General features: G+C 39.5%; 1 protein-coding gene across 5 annotated transcripts in view; it reads right to left on the reverse strand.

The window, feature by feature from the left end:
* Positions 1–15,961, reverse strand: part of AVL9 (AVL9 cell migration associated) — a 60,165-nt gene extending 44,204 nt beyond the window's left edge. For 4 of the 5 annotated variants that reach the window (XR_008372885.1, XM_053553564.1, XM_053553565.1 and 1 more), the window contains exon 1: positions 15,654–15,930. Coding sequence is in view for 4 of the 5 variants with exons in the window: in XM_053553564.1 (XP_053409539.1) it covers positions 15,654–15,746 (93 nt within the window). In the remaining variant the exon portion in view is untranslated. Of the gene's footprint in view, positions 1–15,653 lie in introns of all 5 variants that reach the window. The other variant, XM_053553562.1, reaches the window with a different exon arrangement.
* Positions 15,962–16,554: the final 593 nt, after the last annotated feature.

Raw genomic sequence — 16,554 nt, forward strand, 5'->3', positions numbered from 1 at the left:
TCATTGGTTAATCAATCCTCTATTGTTGAATATTTTTTCTAGTTTAAAAAAATTATTATAAACTATTCAGTACTATTCATATGTGGGTTGTATGTGTGTGTCTGTATTGGTTCTTTGAACAAAACTAAGACCCTCAGAATTTCTTTTTTTTCTTTCAGTAGTAAGATAGGATTTATTAGACAGAAAGGAATACAGGAGTAAAAAGCACCAGAGCTTCTAGCAAAGGAAAAGACCTAAGTCAGAAGTCTCCCAGACCCTCAGAATTTCCTGAGCAATAGAAGCATCTTTTGTTACTCATAATAAGCCCCAATCAATCTTACCTGAGTTCATGATAATAAGGTAACTCTTGATGGGGCTGGTCACCAGAAAGGTCAAGTCTTGATTGGGGGTAGAACTTATACCTCCACACCTCTACATACTAAAGATTGTGAGGTACTACAGATTGAGTTTAAACAATGGCCAATAACTTATCAATTATGCCTGCCTAATGAAATATCCATAAAAATTCCTAGCCAATGGGATTCAGGTAGCTCCCAGCTCGACGGCCACATTATGATATTGGGGGAGGGGAGGGTACGCTGGAGAAGGCATGGAAGCTCTGTTTCCCTCCACCCATACCTTGCTCTATGCATCTCTTCAAACTGGCTGTGTTTGAGTTGTGCTCTTTATAATATACTGGTAAATGTAAGCAAAATGTTTTCCTGAGTCCTGTGAGTCATTCTGGCAAATTACTGAAACTCAAGAGAGGATCACGGGAAGGCCCAAATTTGCAGCTAAGTTAGAGAGTATGGGTGGCCTGGGGACCCAGGACTTGTGACTGATGCCTAAAGTGAGTGAGGGCAGTCTTGTGGGCTAAGCCCTTAAATCTATGGAGTTTGATGTTAACTTTAATAATGTCAGAATAGGACTGAATTGTAACAAACCTACTCAGTATCTGAGACTCAGAAATAATGGAAAATAAAAAAGAACCAGTTATTTCCAAATTGATGGCATATTTAAATCTTAAATTGTACATTTTTCACATTTTCAATACTGACCAAATATTCTGTATGTTCAAATTAATCCAAACAAGACATACGACTCACAGCATAAAAGCTTAAAGGAAATTCTTTTGGAAGTTACTTGAGACTCTTACATAATACTCAGTTGAATCAAAACACAGTTTAAATAATAATGCCAATTAAACTAACCAGCACCATAGAAAGTGAAGTTAAGTGTAGTAGGTGTCCTCACTGCACAACTCCAGGGGGAACCATAGGTGTTGCAGTATACATCAATGACTCTCCCTGGAGTTCTGTAGTGAAGTCCATACAACTGTACACGGCAGTTCTAAGCATATGTTAAAAAATCATGTAAGTCCCCAGAGACTGAGAAATATTTAGACTAATTTTCACCTAGAAGTGATACTATTAAATAGCAAAATTTCACAGCTAAAAATCTAAGTTAAATTTGGTGTCTGCTAGGGCATTAACACATAAAGGCCTGACGATTAAGTTCATGAACTCATCCTAGAAAAAGTTCATTGCTAAATACTAAATATCACTATAGTCATCGTTGAAGTACTCCCCTTGGGAAGCTATGGACTGATCCCAGTGCCTAGTTCACCCTTCAAAGCAATTTTGGAAATTGGTATTCTTTTTCCAGAATAACTATCAGAGCTGTCATCATCCTAGTCTAAGTTCACAAATTAGCCACTGTTGGCTTATGCTAGCAGCACTATACAAACAACTTGGTAAGGTTTCATACCTTTGGTATATCACTGTCTCACAGCAGTATTCGTACTGTGGTGGCATCTTGCTTAGTGGTGTTTTTGTGTGCTCATTATTGTTTGGTGTTTTTGTGTGCTCTACAACAACAGCTCTGATTGTCATTCCAGAAAAAGAGGTCTAAAATTGCTTTGAAGGATGGACTAGGTGCTCGTGTCAGTGCATAGCTTCCCAAAGGGAGTACTTTGAAGGTGATCGTGGTGATGTTTAGCAATGAGGTAAACAGAATTTTTCTAGGATAAATTTGAGAACTTAATTATTAGACCTCATACATATAGTACATGACAGATGTATCAAATGTGTCCCCAAAGAATAATGCTATTAAATTACAAAAATTTCAAATATCGCCATGTAACCAATATTCATGTGACCAAATCTATTTTGATTCTAATCAGTAGCAATAATTTACATACTTACATGATCACAAAAGCAGAAGGGGAAAAAAGACAATGGCTGAGTTTTTACAATTGAAAGCTGAATAAAGATGTTCTAATCACAAGGAATAAAAAGCCAATTTTTCTAAATGCTAAATGAACTATGCAAGGGTGACATATGTTTGCCCTTCAGAAATGGTAAAAATTATCATTGCTTTTAATACTTTACAAATCAAATTGGTGACCTTAGTCAGATTCCATTTACTTTGTCCTGGAGAATGGGAAAGACTGAAAAGACAACAAAGAAAAACAACAAAAACCAAACAATAATATAGTACCATGTGAGTGCTGAGTACTTCAGAAGTATCATCTGTTCACTTTTTAACAATACACTACCTATTCCCTTACCAGAAAACCTTATACAGCAAATAGAAGCCACAATACCAACTACTAGCACACAAATTAAACACATCCATGGACCCCGCATGTATCCATACATGACTTACAAAATGGAAGGAGAGTGCTTCCCAGTAATTGAGTCAACTGCTCCGCCTCTTTGCTCCCTTTCTAGGGATTTCCCCTTTCACTTAGAAACATAAATTATTATTTTTTTCTTTTTCTTTTTTATTAAATCATAACTTTGTACATTGATGCATTTATGGGGTTCAGGGTACTGCTTTGATATACAATGTGAAATGCTTACATTGAACTAAGTAACACATTCATCACAATTATATTCATTTCTTAATAGTTTTGAAATGTATAATTGCAAAGTTCTGGTTTTCTTTCTTCTGGAGCTGGGACTTCTTTATCTCCTACGCTGAGAACACCATGGTTTCTGGGTCTTCCACCAGCGTGACATTGGCCCCAGACCCCCAGCTCTCCAGCCTTCAGCCTCCAGCTATGGTTACTGTTGGCTTCCTTGAAGCCTTTGGACTGGAGCCATGAGAGCAGTTCTCCTGACTCTCAGCTTGCAGAAGGCCTATCATAACCCATGGTTGGTGAGCAATTCCGTTAGTCTAATCTATTGCAAGTACCCTTCTTTACCTATTATATATTCTATTGGTTCTGTCTCTTTTTTGGAGGACTCTGACTTAAACAAGGCAACTTGAAAATAGAACCTTTCACAAAATATTTTGGACAAAGTAGTGAATCATAAACATTGACTCTTCAGGGGGCTATAGGGTTAGAATAAATAATAGATACTATGAATGGGACACAGGAGTAGTTCCGATTTCAAGATAATTCTGTTTTATGCACAAAAGGAGGCAAGAAAAGCTTTATCTTTCTTTGCTGCACCCCATGTAATGAAAAGATCACATAAAATTTGGATTCTGTCAAAAGGCCACACTCAAGAACCAAGGAAGTCATAAGTTTCCTTAAGGCCACAGGTTCCCCACCCTGGATCGGGGCTTCCTCTGTTCTAGGGCCCTCTAGGTCCTCTAATTTATTTATTTAAAGTTTTTAGAGGCAGGGTCTCCCTCTGTCACCTAGGCTGGAGTGCAGAGATACAATCACAGTCCAACTCCTGGGCTCTAATGCTCCTCCTGTCTCAGTCTCCTGAATATCTGGAAGACATGTGCACTACAATTCTCAGCTAAGTTTCAAAAAATTTTTTTGTAAGACAAAATCTCATTATGTTGCTCAGGCTGGTCTTAAACTCCTGGCCTCAAGTGATCCTCTTGATTCCATGCTGGGACTTCAGGTTTAAGTGTCTTTAAATATATCTCCATCCTCTGGATCTCATGATCATCTTTTAACAGATAAGAAAACTGAGGAATGTTTAAAACTGAGTGCTCTAGCTCAAGGAGCTCCTCAGTACCGTGGCTGTGACCAACTGTGACAGTTTTATGCTCTCATGGACCTCTAGCAGACACTGCCTTTTTCAGAGTTTAAAGCTAAATCTCCGAAAACATATTTGCTATAAAACATTCTTCCTTAGAAAAGGACCTGCTGTGGCTGGCTGTGCTGACCACATAATCACACTGCCCAGGGCCAGTGTCAGGCACTAACACCTGACATTGCTCACTCCCTGAGAACCTTCGAGCTGGAATTGGAGCTGGAATTGTCCTCGCTACCTGAACCTCCTGCTGTCTCTGCCTGCAAGGTGACCATGTTGACAGCTGGCTCTGCTTGTCTTCTCACCTGCAAAAGAATAACATTTGTGTGGCCCTGAAACATACCCAAGAGCCTTCCAGTTGTTACTTGGAATGTGCATATCTTGGCCTTTTCTTTTGCTAAAAAAAAAAAAAAAAAGAAAGAAAGAAAGAAACTCTCAGAAACCTAAAACTGTGGCAAACTTTCTTCAAAATAAATTTAAGTTGCTATTTTTTTTACAACTATAGTCATTTCTCACCTAAAATCAATAGTTAGCCACCACTGAAGTAATCACACAGTTCTGCGATTTCTCTCCAATTTATTTTTTTAACAGTCATAACATTTTCAGCATCAAAGTGAAGCCTCTTATGTTTTCCACTTGAACACAAAAACAAAAAACCTCACAAATCAAAGATGTCCTCTCTCTGTTTTCTCTCCTAAATCTCTCAAAAAGTCAGTACTACATAACTCTTGGCATCATTCCTCTTCACTCTACAAAGTTGGCAACATATCATATTTGTCAACTACTGATTCTTGAAACAGCTATGCTAAATATTTCTATCATTGTATGGTTTCATGAGTACACTAGATGCTCTAAAAAATAAAGTGAATACTAATAAAGTAAAAATGGTACTATTGAGACTTACCAATTAAAAAGACGCTTGCTTTAAAATTAATCAAGTGGAAATAAGTATCTTAGCTTAAAACATTTGTTTTTATATATTTAAATGAATAAAAGTTGCTAATTTTATTTTGCCTTAGAATTAAAGAACCTTTTATATTTTATATTCCTTTACTGGAGTGAGTACTTGGTTATGAATGGAAAAACGGATGATGTGCATTTTGCTAAATACAGAAATTTTTAAAAATATAATTTTGAATTCTACCACAATGAAACTATAATCATACCAACATTCTATTATATAAAAGAACATGACATATTACTAGTGTCAATAAAACTATATCAGATAAAGGAAGCTAATTTTCATGCTAAATATACTTAAGGCACCAAAATTAAGACTTGTTATTCTGTTTTCCTACTTTAAAATCAATGGGGCTCAGCACCTGTAGAGCAGCAGTTATGGCGCCAACCACACACACTGGGGCTGGTGGGTTCGAACCCAGCCCGGGCCTGCCAAACAATGATAACTACAACAACAACAACAACAACAACAAAACAGTCGGGCATTGCGGCTCATGCCTGTAGTCCCAGCTACTTAGGAAGCTGAGGCAAGAGAATCTCTTAAGTCCAAGAGTAACCAACCCTTCAGTTTGCTGTGAGCTGTGACGCCACAGCACTCTACCGAGGATGACACAGTGAGACTTTGTCTCCAAAAAAAAAAAAAAAAAAAATAACAATAAATAAAATCAATGGAACTTTATATGAGTATACATATTCATTAACATGAAACAATGCATAGCAGAGGTCCTCAAAATTTTTAAACAGTGAGCCAGTTCACTGTCCCTCAGACTGTTGGAAGGCCGGACTATAGTTTAAAAAAAAAACTATGAACAAATTCCTATGCACACTGCACATATCTTATTTTGAAGTAAAAAAACAAAACGGGAACAAATACAATCACACCGCTGCATGTGGCCTGCGGGCCGTAGTTTGAGGACCCCTGGCATATACATAGCCAATTAAAGACTTTATAGAATTGAACAAAAATACCATCACTATGTATATAGGTATAGCACTGAGAAATGATTTCTAATATTTGCATCTCTTTCTCTGATCAACTATCCAAAGTCTAGTGAAGTCAGAGCCATGCGCAAAATACTCTATATTAAACTAAGAATGACATAGTACAATGAATGACATTTGCTATGAAGACAGTCACCAAACTAACTTAAATTGTGTTCAGTACACAATATCCATTTTAATCTACTTTAATAAGATCTCTATTTTAAAAAATGGCTAAAATGAATCTCTCTACTTAAGAAAAAAGTGCTTAGATTTTGCCACAAGGATGTTCTCTGCAGCACTATTCAATAATAGTGAAAAACTGAAATGGCATTTAAGTGTTTAAAAAGGCGACTACACCTGGGAGGCTGAGGTGGGTGGGCTGCCTGAGCTCACAAGTATGAGATCAGCCTGAGCAAGAGCGAGACCCCATCTCTAAAAAATATCCGGGCGTTGTGGCAGGTGCCTATAGTCCCAGCTACTTAGGAGGCTGAGGCAAAAGGATCACTTGAACCCAAGAATTTGAGGGTGCTGTAAGCTAAGACTCCAGGGAACTCTACTGAGGGTGACCAAGTGAGACTGTCTTAAAAAAAAAAAAAAAAAAAAAAAAGAAAAGAAAAAAGGGCAACTAAAGTATTTCTACATATAAAACAAGATACTATTTAACAATTTTAAAACATAATTCAATATTTATTAAAATGAAAAAATATTAATAAAACACTGTTACATAAAAGGGCAGGCCATCATACTTGATTATGATGTAATTTTGAAAAAAAGTATATTCACAGACAAAAAATTCATAGAAAAACTGGAAAGATACCCATCAAGGGGTTAAAGAACATATCTGATTGAAGATGGGATTTTCTGAATCTTAGTCTTTATTTCTTCTGTACATCTTTTCACTTTTCTATGATGGTGAGTACATTTTGTAAGTAGGAAGCGAGGGTTCCCAGAAAATATGGAATTCAGCGGACTTGAGCAATCAACCTGTTCTTGAGGCCCATGGCTACTCTGTTGAGTAAAACTAGCCCCTGATAGACCATGGACCCCTACAGATAAACTCAAGTGAACTTTCCTCCAAGTCTCCACTCTGGGAGAAGCCATAGCTATATACAGTAACGTGTAACTTATGTGCGACCATGATGAACTAACCAAATGTATACCAAGGGAAATTACGTCCCTACATGTGATGACATCTTTTTCTTTCTCTTTTATCCCATAAAAACCTCATGCCACTTTCCCTCAGGGAGACACTGCTTTGGAGGATACTCCCAGTGTTCTCCTCATTTGCTGCAAGTGATTAAAACTACTACTGATCAAGACCAGCATCCTTGTGGAGTCTTTTGTTACTTGTCTGGTAAACAGAACACCATCATTCAGGTAAAGATGTTACTTCTGACCGTAAATATTGTTTTCAAAAATTTGGGGGAATATGATTTTCAAACTGTCAAAAATATCAAATTAAATAACGTCCTTTAAAAATATCCTGGGAAGAACTTAAGGTTTTAATCTGATGGCATCTTAACCAAATACATGTACAATAGGACTCATTTTACTCAAAACTGTTAAATAGGTAAGCAGACTCGTCTCCTCATTTGTCTTCATCTTGCTCTTGTAGCGTCCATACCTAGAGCAGGGCCTTTCTGCAGTCTTGCCTTTAGCAAAGTCTATGCCTAGCAAAGGATTAAAATCCTATTAACGACATGTAAGAGATGGTTATCCATGGGTGTAAATATTTTACAAGAACCAAAGTCTTGGGCAGCGCCTGTGGCTCAGTAAGTAGGGCGCTGGCCCCATATACCAATGGTGGTTGGGTTCAAACTCGGCCCTGGCCAAACTGCAACAAAAAATAGCCGGGCGTTGTGGTGGGTGCCTGTAGCCCCAGCTACTCGGGAGGCTGAGGCAAGACAATCACCTAAGCCCAGGAGTTGGAAGTTGCTGTGAGCTGTGATGCCATAGGACTCTACAAGGGTGACAAAGTGAGACTGTGTCTCTAAAAAAAAAAAAGAAAGAATCAAAGTCTTAAATCAAAGAAAGAAAATTAGAAACTTTCTAGCTAGCTAGGCAGAATCACAAAAGGACAAAAGATTTTTCCTGATAGTTCTAAATTTCCATTATACAAGCTGACACTACTTTCCAAAGCCTGAATGAAAACTATTCCACTGTTTTTTGTTTGTTTTTTTGTGAGACCGAGTCTCACTTTGTTGCCCTCGGTAAAGTGCCGTACCATCACAGCTCACAACAACCTCCAGCTCCTGGGCTTAGGAGATTCTCTTGTCTCAGCCTTCCAAGTAGCTGGGATTATAGGCGCCCACCACAGCACCCAGCTATTTATTTTTTTTTTTGCAGTTTTTGGCTGGGGCTGGGTTTGAACCTGCCACCTCCGGCATATGGGGCCAGCACCCTACTCCTTTGAGCCATAGGCACTGCCCATACCCAGCTATTTTTTGCTGCAGTTTGGCTGGGGCTGGGTTCGAACCTGCCACCCTCAGTAGATGGGGCTGGCGTCCTACTCACTGAGCCACAGGCGCCACCCTATTCCACTGTTCTAAATGTTAATGTTGTAGCTCTGATAAATCAGAGATTTTCATAATTTCATCATATATATAAAAAGCATGGCCAAAATCAGGAAAAAAAGAATAACCACCAAAATATTAAAGTTTAAAATAAAAGTGCTGTGGAGGGCCAGAAACTGCAAGTGTTAGTTTTGTTTTAGAACAAGGTTTCTTAAAAACAAGTAACTAAAAAGAATCTAAAATGTTATTTTTCCCTAATCTCTAACTCTCCAGTTTTGTTCTTTCTGTTCCAAAGAACTACTTAATTCAACAAGAATCAAACAATGAGTGGCTCGGTGCCTATAGCTCAGTGGCTAGGGCGCCAGCCACTACACCAAGGCTGGTGGGCTCGAATCCATCCCGAGCCTGCCAAACAACAATGACAACTACAACAAAAAAAATAGCTGGGCATTGTGGCGGGCGCCTATAGTCTCAGCTATCTGGGAGGCCGAGGCAAGAGAATCGCTTAAGCCCAAGAGTTTGAGGTTGCTATAAGCTGTGACTCCATGGCACTCTACCCAGGGCAACAGCTTAAGACTCTGTCTCAAAAAAAAAAAAAAAAAAAAAAATCAAACAATGTGTCTGAATGTTTCATCATTGTCACCACAGGATTCAATTAATAGCAGGTGCCAAAATAAAAGGCTTATCAGTGAGCCATCTGTCAAGAAAAACTGAATCAGTCAGGGCTTGAGCACAGCCATATCACCCTAACGTAAATGAACACCCTTTATCTCAACCCACCCCTGAATTTGCAATGCAACTATATGCTACCAATGGAGACTTTCCCATGACATGTCCACTCAGGCCAACAGGAAAATCTGCCACTCTCTTCATTGCTTTAGTTGCTTTATTCACTGGTGGAATTAGTGTCAACATTAGTTATAGTTTTTTTGTAACTCTTCTTTTTTTTATAAGTACAGTAAAACCACTTTAAGACTTAAAACTGCTAGCTATATATATAAAATAGTAAACAATCAGAAAAGTGGTCAAAAATCAAATAATTATATTTTAATGATAGCGATTTGGAAAATAACTATTCCCTATTGAGTGCTTAAAAAATTCCAACCTATTTATGAAAGAAACCAGAGTTTATTTGGTATACATTTGAGTATATTATTTAGCAAAAAATTATGCTAATCTGATAAATATGGCTTATTTACTGGAACAACAAAACTCTGGAATACACAATCTATAATAAGAAAACTTATAAATTATTTGATGCCAAAGAGTCTAATTTCAGTTAAGTTTCAAAGGAAGAAGCATCCTTTGTTAAATGGTAAATTAAAACAAAATTCAGGAAAAACATTTGAAATGGGTAATTATTTCAAAACTATTTTAAGTGTCCTGGTGATACTTTAAATCACTTAAAATGTTCTAAATGTTGGGCAGCGCCTGTGGTTCAGTGAGTAGGGCACAGGTCCCACATACCGAGGATGGCAGGATCAAACCCAGGCCCTGGCCAAACTGCAACAAAAAATAACCAGGTGTTGTGGCAGGTGCCTGTAGTCCCAGCTACTTGGGAGGCTGAGGCAAGAGAATCTCCTAAACCCAAGAGCTGGAGGTTGCTGTGAGCTGTGAGATCACAGCACTCTATTGAGGGCGACATAGTAAGACTCTGTCTCTAAAAAAAAAAAAAAAGTTCTAAATGTTAAGGATATCAATAAAGCACAGCTAGAAGCTAACATGTTGTCTACACAAGAATTCACGTCCACAAATTACCCGAATAAAAGTGAAAAAAGACCAAATGATAATGTTAATAGATGTTCACTTAAAATACATCTTTTGTTGTTATTTAGCAGGCCCAGGCTGGATTCGAAGCTGCCAACCCCAGTGCAGCAGACCGGTGCTCTAACCATTGAACTCTGGGCGCCCAGCCAACTTAAAATGTATCTTGAGACTTCAAACATGGAAAAGGTGCAGAAAACAAGATGAAAAAACATCTTCCACAAACCTACTTTTTGAGTCTTCAACAGAAGATTATGAGAAGATACCCTTCACTTTCTGGTCCATGTTAAAGAAATGATTAAGTTATCATGCTTAACCAAGCAGACTAAGGAAAGGCACAACTTTTAAACAATGGTTTTACTTCAGCTTGCTTAAATCTAGAAGTTGCAAATTATAAACAAGTATGGGAATTTTGCTACAAATAACCTCACTGCATGGAAAGAACTGGTAATCAACATGACCCACAGCAATTCTGAATACTTAGAAGAGCAGTTTAAGTCCCCTCAGACAGTAAAAACTATGTGAAATCAGAGTCATGATCCAATTAGCTATGCACTTTTAATCCTGTACACCTGGAAGTAAAATCTTAAAATGGAGAATGAAGTAGCTGATATAATCCACCTTACGTAATTGTAATTAGAGCCTCACCTGAAAACACCTGACATACTGGTGAAAAAGAATAGAAGTTTCTAGAATAGTCATTCTAAGAAGTGCACACACATACTCTTTCCAAAAATGAACTATATTTGGATTTTGAAGGGTTAATAAAGCAGTGTGTAGGGCATTTAAGAAAACACTGATTTGAACATCCTATAAAAACTAATACAAGACGGGCTGGGGAAGAGTGGTTCACACCTGTAATCCCAGCACTCTGGGAGGCCTAAACAGGCAGATCGCCTGAGCTCACAAGTTCGAGACCAGCTTGAGCTAGAACGAGACCCCTCCCCCACTAAAAATAGCCCGCTGTTCTGGCAGGTGCCTGCAGTCCCAGCTACTTGGAAGGCTGAGGCAAGAGAATTGCCTCAAAAAAAAAAAAAAGAGAGAATTGCCACAGCCCAGGAGTCTGAGGTTGCTGTGAGCTACCAGGGGTGACAAAATGAGAGTCTGTCTTAAAACAAAAAAAAAAAAAAAAGAGGAAGAACTACTACAACATATGTTGGAAATTCAGTACATTTGCTTTTTATAATATTTTTCTCTATCTGGCAAAAACCAACATTGTTCTTAATAGTTTATAAAAATTAAGACTAAATAGGGAAAAAGTAGAGTAACCAAAAATGGGAAAAAAATGAACTTGAACAAATTATTTTTCCACCTTTTCCAGTATTATTATCATATATCTATTAAACATCCCGTTCCTGCTAGATAAACTAACATGAACTTACACAAATTGTATCTCCAGCAAAAGTTTCATTGTTTTTGACTGAATGGATATGTCAATTTTATCAACTAACCCAGTGTGAGAGACTCACTCACTTGCTGTTTTCTGAGTGGACTGGCAGCCCCTCCAACTCAACTTGGCTACTACCTTTCTTCCAATAAACGTTTTTCAGATGATTCACTTACCCAACCTTGACTCTACTTAGCCTCCAGAAATCAGTGTCTTCTGTCCAACCAAACTCCATTATAAAGGAACAACAGAATAATTATCAGTAACAAATAATTACCAGTAAACCAAAAATAGTAACAGATCCATTGACGCTGTAAATGCTTGACTCTTGCAAGATCTACAGATACACAAGGAGACCCCCCCTCTAAAAATGTGAAGTCAGGGTCATGATTCAATCAGCCATGCACTTTTAATCCTGTACACCTTGAGGTAATGACCAGGTTGGGTGAGGAATCTCATGCCTATAATCCTAGCACTTTGGGAGACCAAGGCAAGAGTATTGCTTGATGCTATGAGCTTGAGACCTGCCTGGGCAACATAATCAGACTCTAACTCTACAAAAATTAAATTAGCCAGGCATGGCAGCGTGTGCCTATAGTCCTAACTACTTGGAAAGCTAAGTCAGGAGACTCACTTGACCCCAGGAGTTTGAAGTTACAGTGAACTATGATGTTACTACTGCACTCCAGAATAGGCAAAAGAACAAGAATCTATCCCTTAAAAACAAACAAAATAGATCAATCTAAAAATCACTTTTTACTCACTGTCCATTTTGACTAGCTATAGTACATTATCATGTCTGATTTACAAAACCATATTCTTAGTGCTTTACTTTTTGCTACAGTGCAAGATAGGTGTAATTTTAAAAAGTTGCAGTAGGAGTTTGAGTTTGCAGTTAGCTATGATGATGCCACTACACTCTAGCCTGGGCAAAAGAGTGAGACCCTGTCTCAAAAAAACAAAATAATGTAACATAAAATAACTGCAATAATAAGACAAGCCACTTTGAAAACATGGAAAAAACATACTGACTTTCTTATCTTTCATTATTGCACTGTGACAGAACATTTTGCATTTTCTTCTATTAGTATCCCATGCTCAACTACTATATTTATTTTTATTTTTTTGCAGTGTTTGGCTGGGGCTGGGTTTGAACCCGCCACCTCCGGCAGATGGGGCCGGCACCCTACTCCTTTGAGCCACAGGCACCGCCCTCAGTTACTATATTTATTGAAAAAAAAAAAGTCCATTGTCTCTGTGAAGCACAAAATTATTAAAAAACCAGCAACAACAACAACAAAAGCATGTATTTTTTTCTACTATGAGCCTGCAACCTAAAGCACAAAATTATTAAAAAAACAGCTAAAACAACAACAAAAGCATGTATTTTTTTCTACTAGGAGCCTGCAACCTAAAAGTCCTTTTAGAAAAGGGAAGTATACTATTTAATGGGTATAACATTTTTGTTGGGAATGATGAAAAAGGTTTGGGTATAGATAATGGTGATGGTTACATAACATTGTGAATCTATTTAATGTCGCTGAATCGTCTACTTCTAAATGATTAAAATGGTAAATACTATGTTATATATTTTTTAAAAAAGAGAGATGTTACGATGACTAGGGACATCTGGGTTTCAATGTTAGTGCCAAAATAACTATGCAGGCAGACATGAACAAAAGTCACTTAACACTTCAGGGCTTCAGTTAACTCATCTAGAAATTTTAGGAAGTTGGAGGGGATGATCTCTAAGGATCCCTGCCATGTCTAAAATTCTTATGATCTGGTAGGGGAAAGTGAGGCAAAGAAAAATTTAGCAATTTGGAATTGCTAGAGGTCAAAGAGGCTGGGATGCTAAAATATTATCTAGATCTGCCTCTCAGAAGTGTTCATTTTACAATATCAGTCACCTTGACCTCAGTGTTGAAGCCAAAAGCCAAAGAAATGCAGAGAGAAATGCCATAGCACCCAGCATGCTACTTCAGCCCAAAGTGCCTCTTTCATATCACAATCTGTTGTTCAGTTTTCCTTAATTTTGAAGCAGTACTGCATTTGGTTTCATAAAGTAAACCATTTTCCTTTGAGGAAATACAAATATTTTCAACAATAAAATAAGTATAAAAATATAATTAATTTTAACTTTAGATAACAGCAAAAATTAAGAGATTTTATTCTCTCTTCTACCAATACATTAATAGATATTTTCTTATTTTTTGTCCAAAGCTCCATTAGGTTTGGTTGTGAAGTGGGCTTCCATCTTTCACTTTACCCTGAAAGACTCCCAAAGTGCCAAAGCTGAATAAACACATATGACACCGGAAGCAATTCTAGGCCTAACTCTAGGACTGTTTTGCAGTGCTACCTCAGCAAGATCACTTTACCTCCTCCAAGTTTCAAATTACTTCATCCATAACCACAGAAAGTTATAAAGTGACTAGCATGTTTTCAAACATTAAAAATCTAATAATGATGAATACTGTTTGTGTGCCACAGAACAATCTCAAATACCTATTCTCTTTATAAGGTCATGTTTTATGTATGAAACTTATATTTTACTGCCGCTGGGGAGAATTCTTTTAGTAACACATTAATAATGCTACCTCCTCCTTAGTGTTTTTCTACACTATTTTTACCTGAGGGAAGAGAAATATGATTTTTTTTTTCTTTTGACACTCTGTCTCAAAGAGTGATTGATTGCCCCACTCAATCACCCTGGGGCATCATAGCTCACTACAACCTCAAACTCCTGGGCTCAAGCAATCTTCCTGCCTCAGCCTTCTGAGTAACTGGGACTACCAGAATATCACGCCCCACTAATTTTTTTCTCTTTCTGGTAGCAACAGGTTTCACTCTTGCTCAGGCTGGTCTCAAACTCCTGACCTCAAACCATCCTCCCATCTCCGCCTCCCAGAGTGGTAGGATTACAGGTGTGAGCCACTGTCTCTGGCTTGGAATACCATATTTTAAAGTTAAATAGCTTTTAAAACACAAACACATATAACCATATTTTCACTCACTTCATCGCTTTTTATCATCCTTTATCGAAGTTAATATATGCCAATAAGTCTTGTAAAATGTTATATTTTCTGTGAAATGCAAGAAACCAAATGTTTCATTACCTAGTGTTTAGCAATCAGTATTTTTAATACTTTAAAAAAGAATTTCAATTTACTGCTCACTAGCACATTATGACATCACTGCCTTCCAGTGTTTGCTCTCATTGAATAATCCTGTTTCTATTTTGTTGCCCCGCCTTCAATACACAGATTAGAAATGTCCCATTTCAAGGTGGCGCCTGTGGTTCAAAGGAGTAGGGCACCGGCCCCGTATACCCGAGGTGGCGGGTTCAAATCCGGACCCGGCCAAAAACTGCAAAAAAAAAAAAAAAGTCCCATTTCAGATGTTGGATTAAAGAGTAAGTGAGGCTGTTGAAAAATTCCTGTCTGTACATTTTGCTCGGTAAACACACTTTCTCTCACTGCAATTGATCTGGAGAGGTTAGTCTCTCACCAAAAAGCAAGATTTGGGCAAGATCACATAAAAAAACTAAAGCCCAATGGGAGCCGGGGCAGGATAACCGACAACCCTAACGCGACAGATTCTAAGGTTTTCACCAGAAAAACAAAGGATTTCCCACGGCGCCCACACGTGCTTCTATCTACTTGAGACATTTGTGTGCAAGCCCACTGAGCTCACTACTTCGAAAACAGCGGTCAAGCGCTGGATTTTTCTAAAGGCTCCCATTACAGGCGGGCACAGAGACGGATGGGGAATAGATCTTCGGTTCCTTCCTCCTCCTCCTCTTGTCACCGAAGGAGAACATAAAAACCCACTACCCACCCAAACAACTACATAGCTCCTCCGCTGTTCATAAAGCACTTTTCAAAAGCAGAAGAAGGGGTTGTGGGGGCTGGACTTCAGGTGGAGCCACTGCGAAGAGCTAAGAAGGGGTCAAGTTCAGAGGCGAAGGTTCGCGGGCGCTGTGGGCAGGACGCAGCACCACGCCGGCCAGCAGAGCCGGGCAGACAGCAGCGGGCGCCGGGCGGGGTAACGCCCCTTCCTCACCTGGCAGCCTTTCTTGTGATGAAAGCCGACCACCACGATGTGCAGGACCGGCCCCCGGGGGCCGCCATCGCCGACCCGCCCGGCCTTCTCCATGGGCGGCCGCCGCGGGCCCACACGACGACGACTTCAACCACCGAGGGCGGCGGGCCTGACGGACGGCGGAGAGAGGCGCACTCCAGGTGTCAGCGAGAGCGCCGCATGAGGGCCGCAGAGGGAGCGTGGAGGAGGCAAAGAAGCTCCCCGCAGCCCCCAGGGCCACCGCCGCTCTTCCCTCATCCGCTTCCGCAGCTTCCGGGCTGTCACCTGACGCGGCGCCGCCGGCGGCAAGGCGGGGCGGGGCGGGGCGAGGCAGGGCCGGGGAGGGGCCGGGAGGAACCTGACGGGGCGGGGCCTGAGGGGCGGAGCCGTGGCCTGGGAGAGTCGGACCCGGACAGAGAGGGACAGGGCACAGCAGGACCGGGAGGAGTTTGACGGAGCTAGGTGGGGACAGGGGTGGGGTCGACGGAACCGGGACCGGGCTTGTGGGGCGGGGCGGTCCGCGCACCTGCTACTTCCCCCATCCGTTGTCTCAACGTGCTTCCTTGTAATCTCCGTCCCTATGTCTTCCTCACTTTGTTTTCCTCCTTTTCCCACATCTTTTCTGTTCACTGTCCGAGTGTTTAATACCTTAAGTTCCTTTCCTTCACCTCTGTGGCCTAGGATGTCTCTGACCTTTCTCTGACATATTGAACAACATGGAGGCACATTGGTGAAGTTGTTTATCTGTATATTTTAAATTACTTGCTTACCCGAAATTCGCTTTTGTTTCATTTAGAGTTTTCCCCCTTATTTAAATATTATTTATGGGAATTTGGAAGTGATTTAACTACTGCCCGAAGCAGATATATATACTTGACAATAA

Source organism: Nycticebus coucang, chromosome 11 (genome assembly GCF_027406575.1).
Source record: "Nycticebus coucang isolate mNycCou1 chromosome 11, mNycCou1.pri, whole genome shotgun sequence".
NCBI lineage: Eukaryota > Metazoa > Chordata > Mammalia > Primates > Lorisidae > Nycticebus > Nycticebus coucang.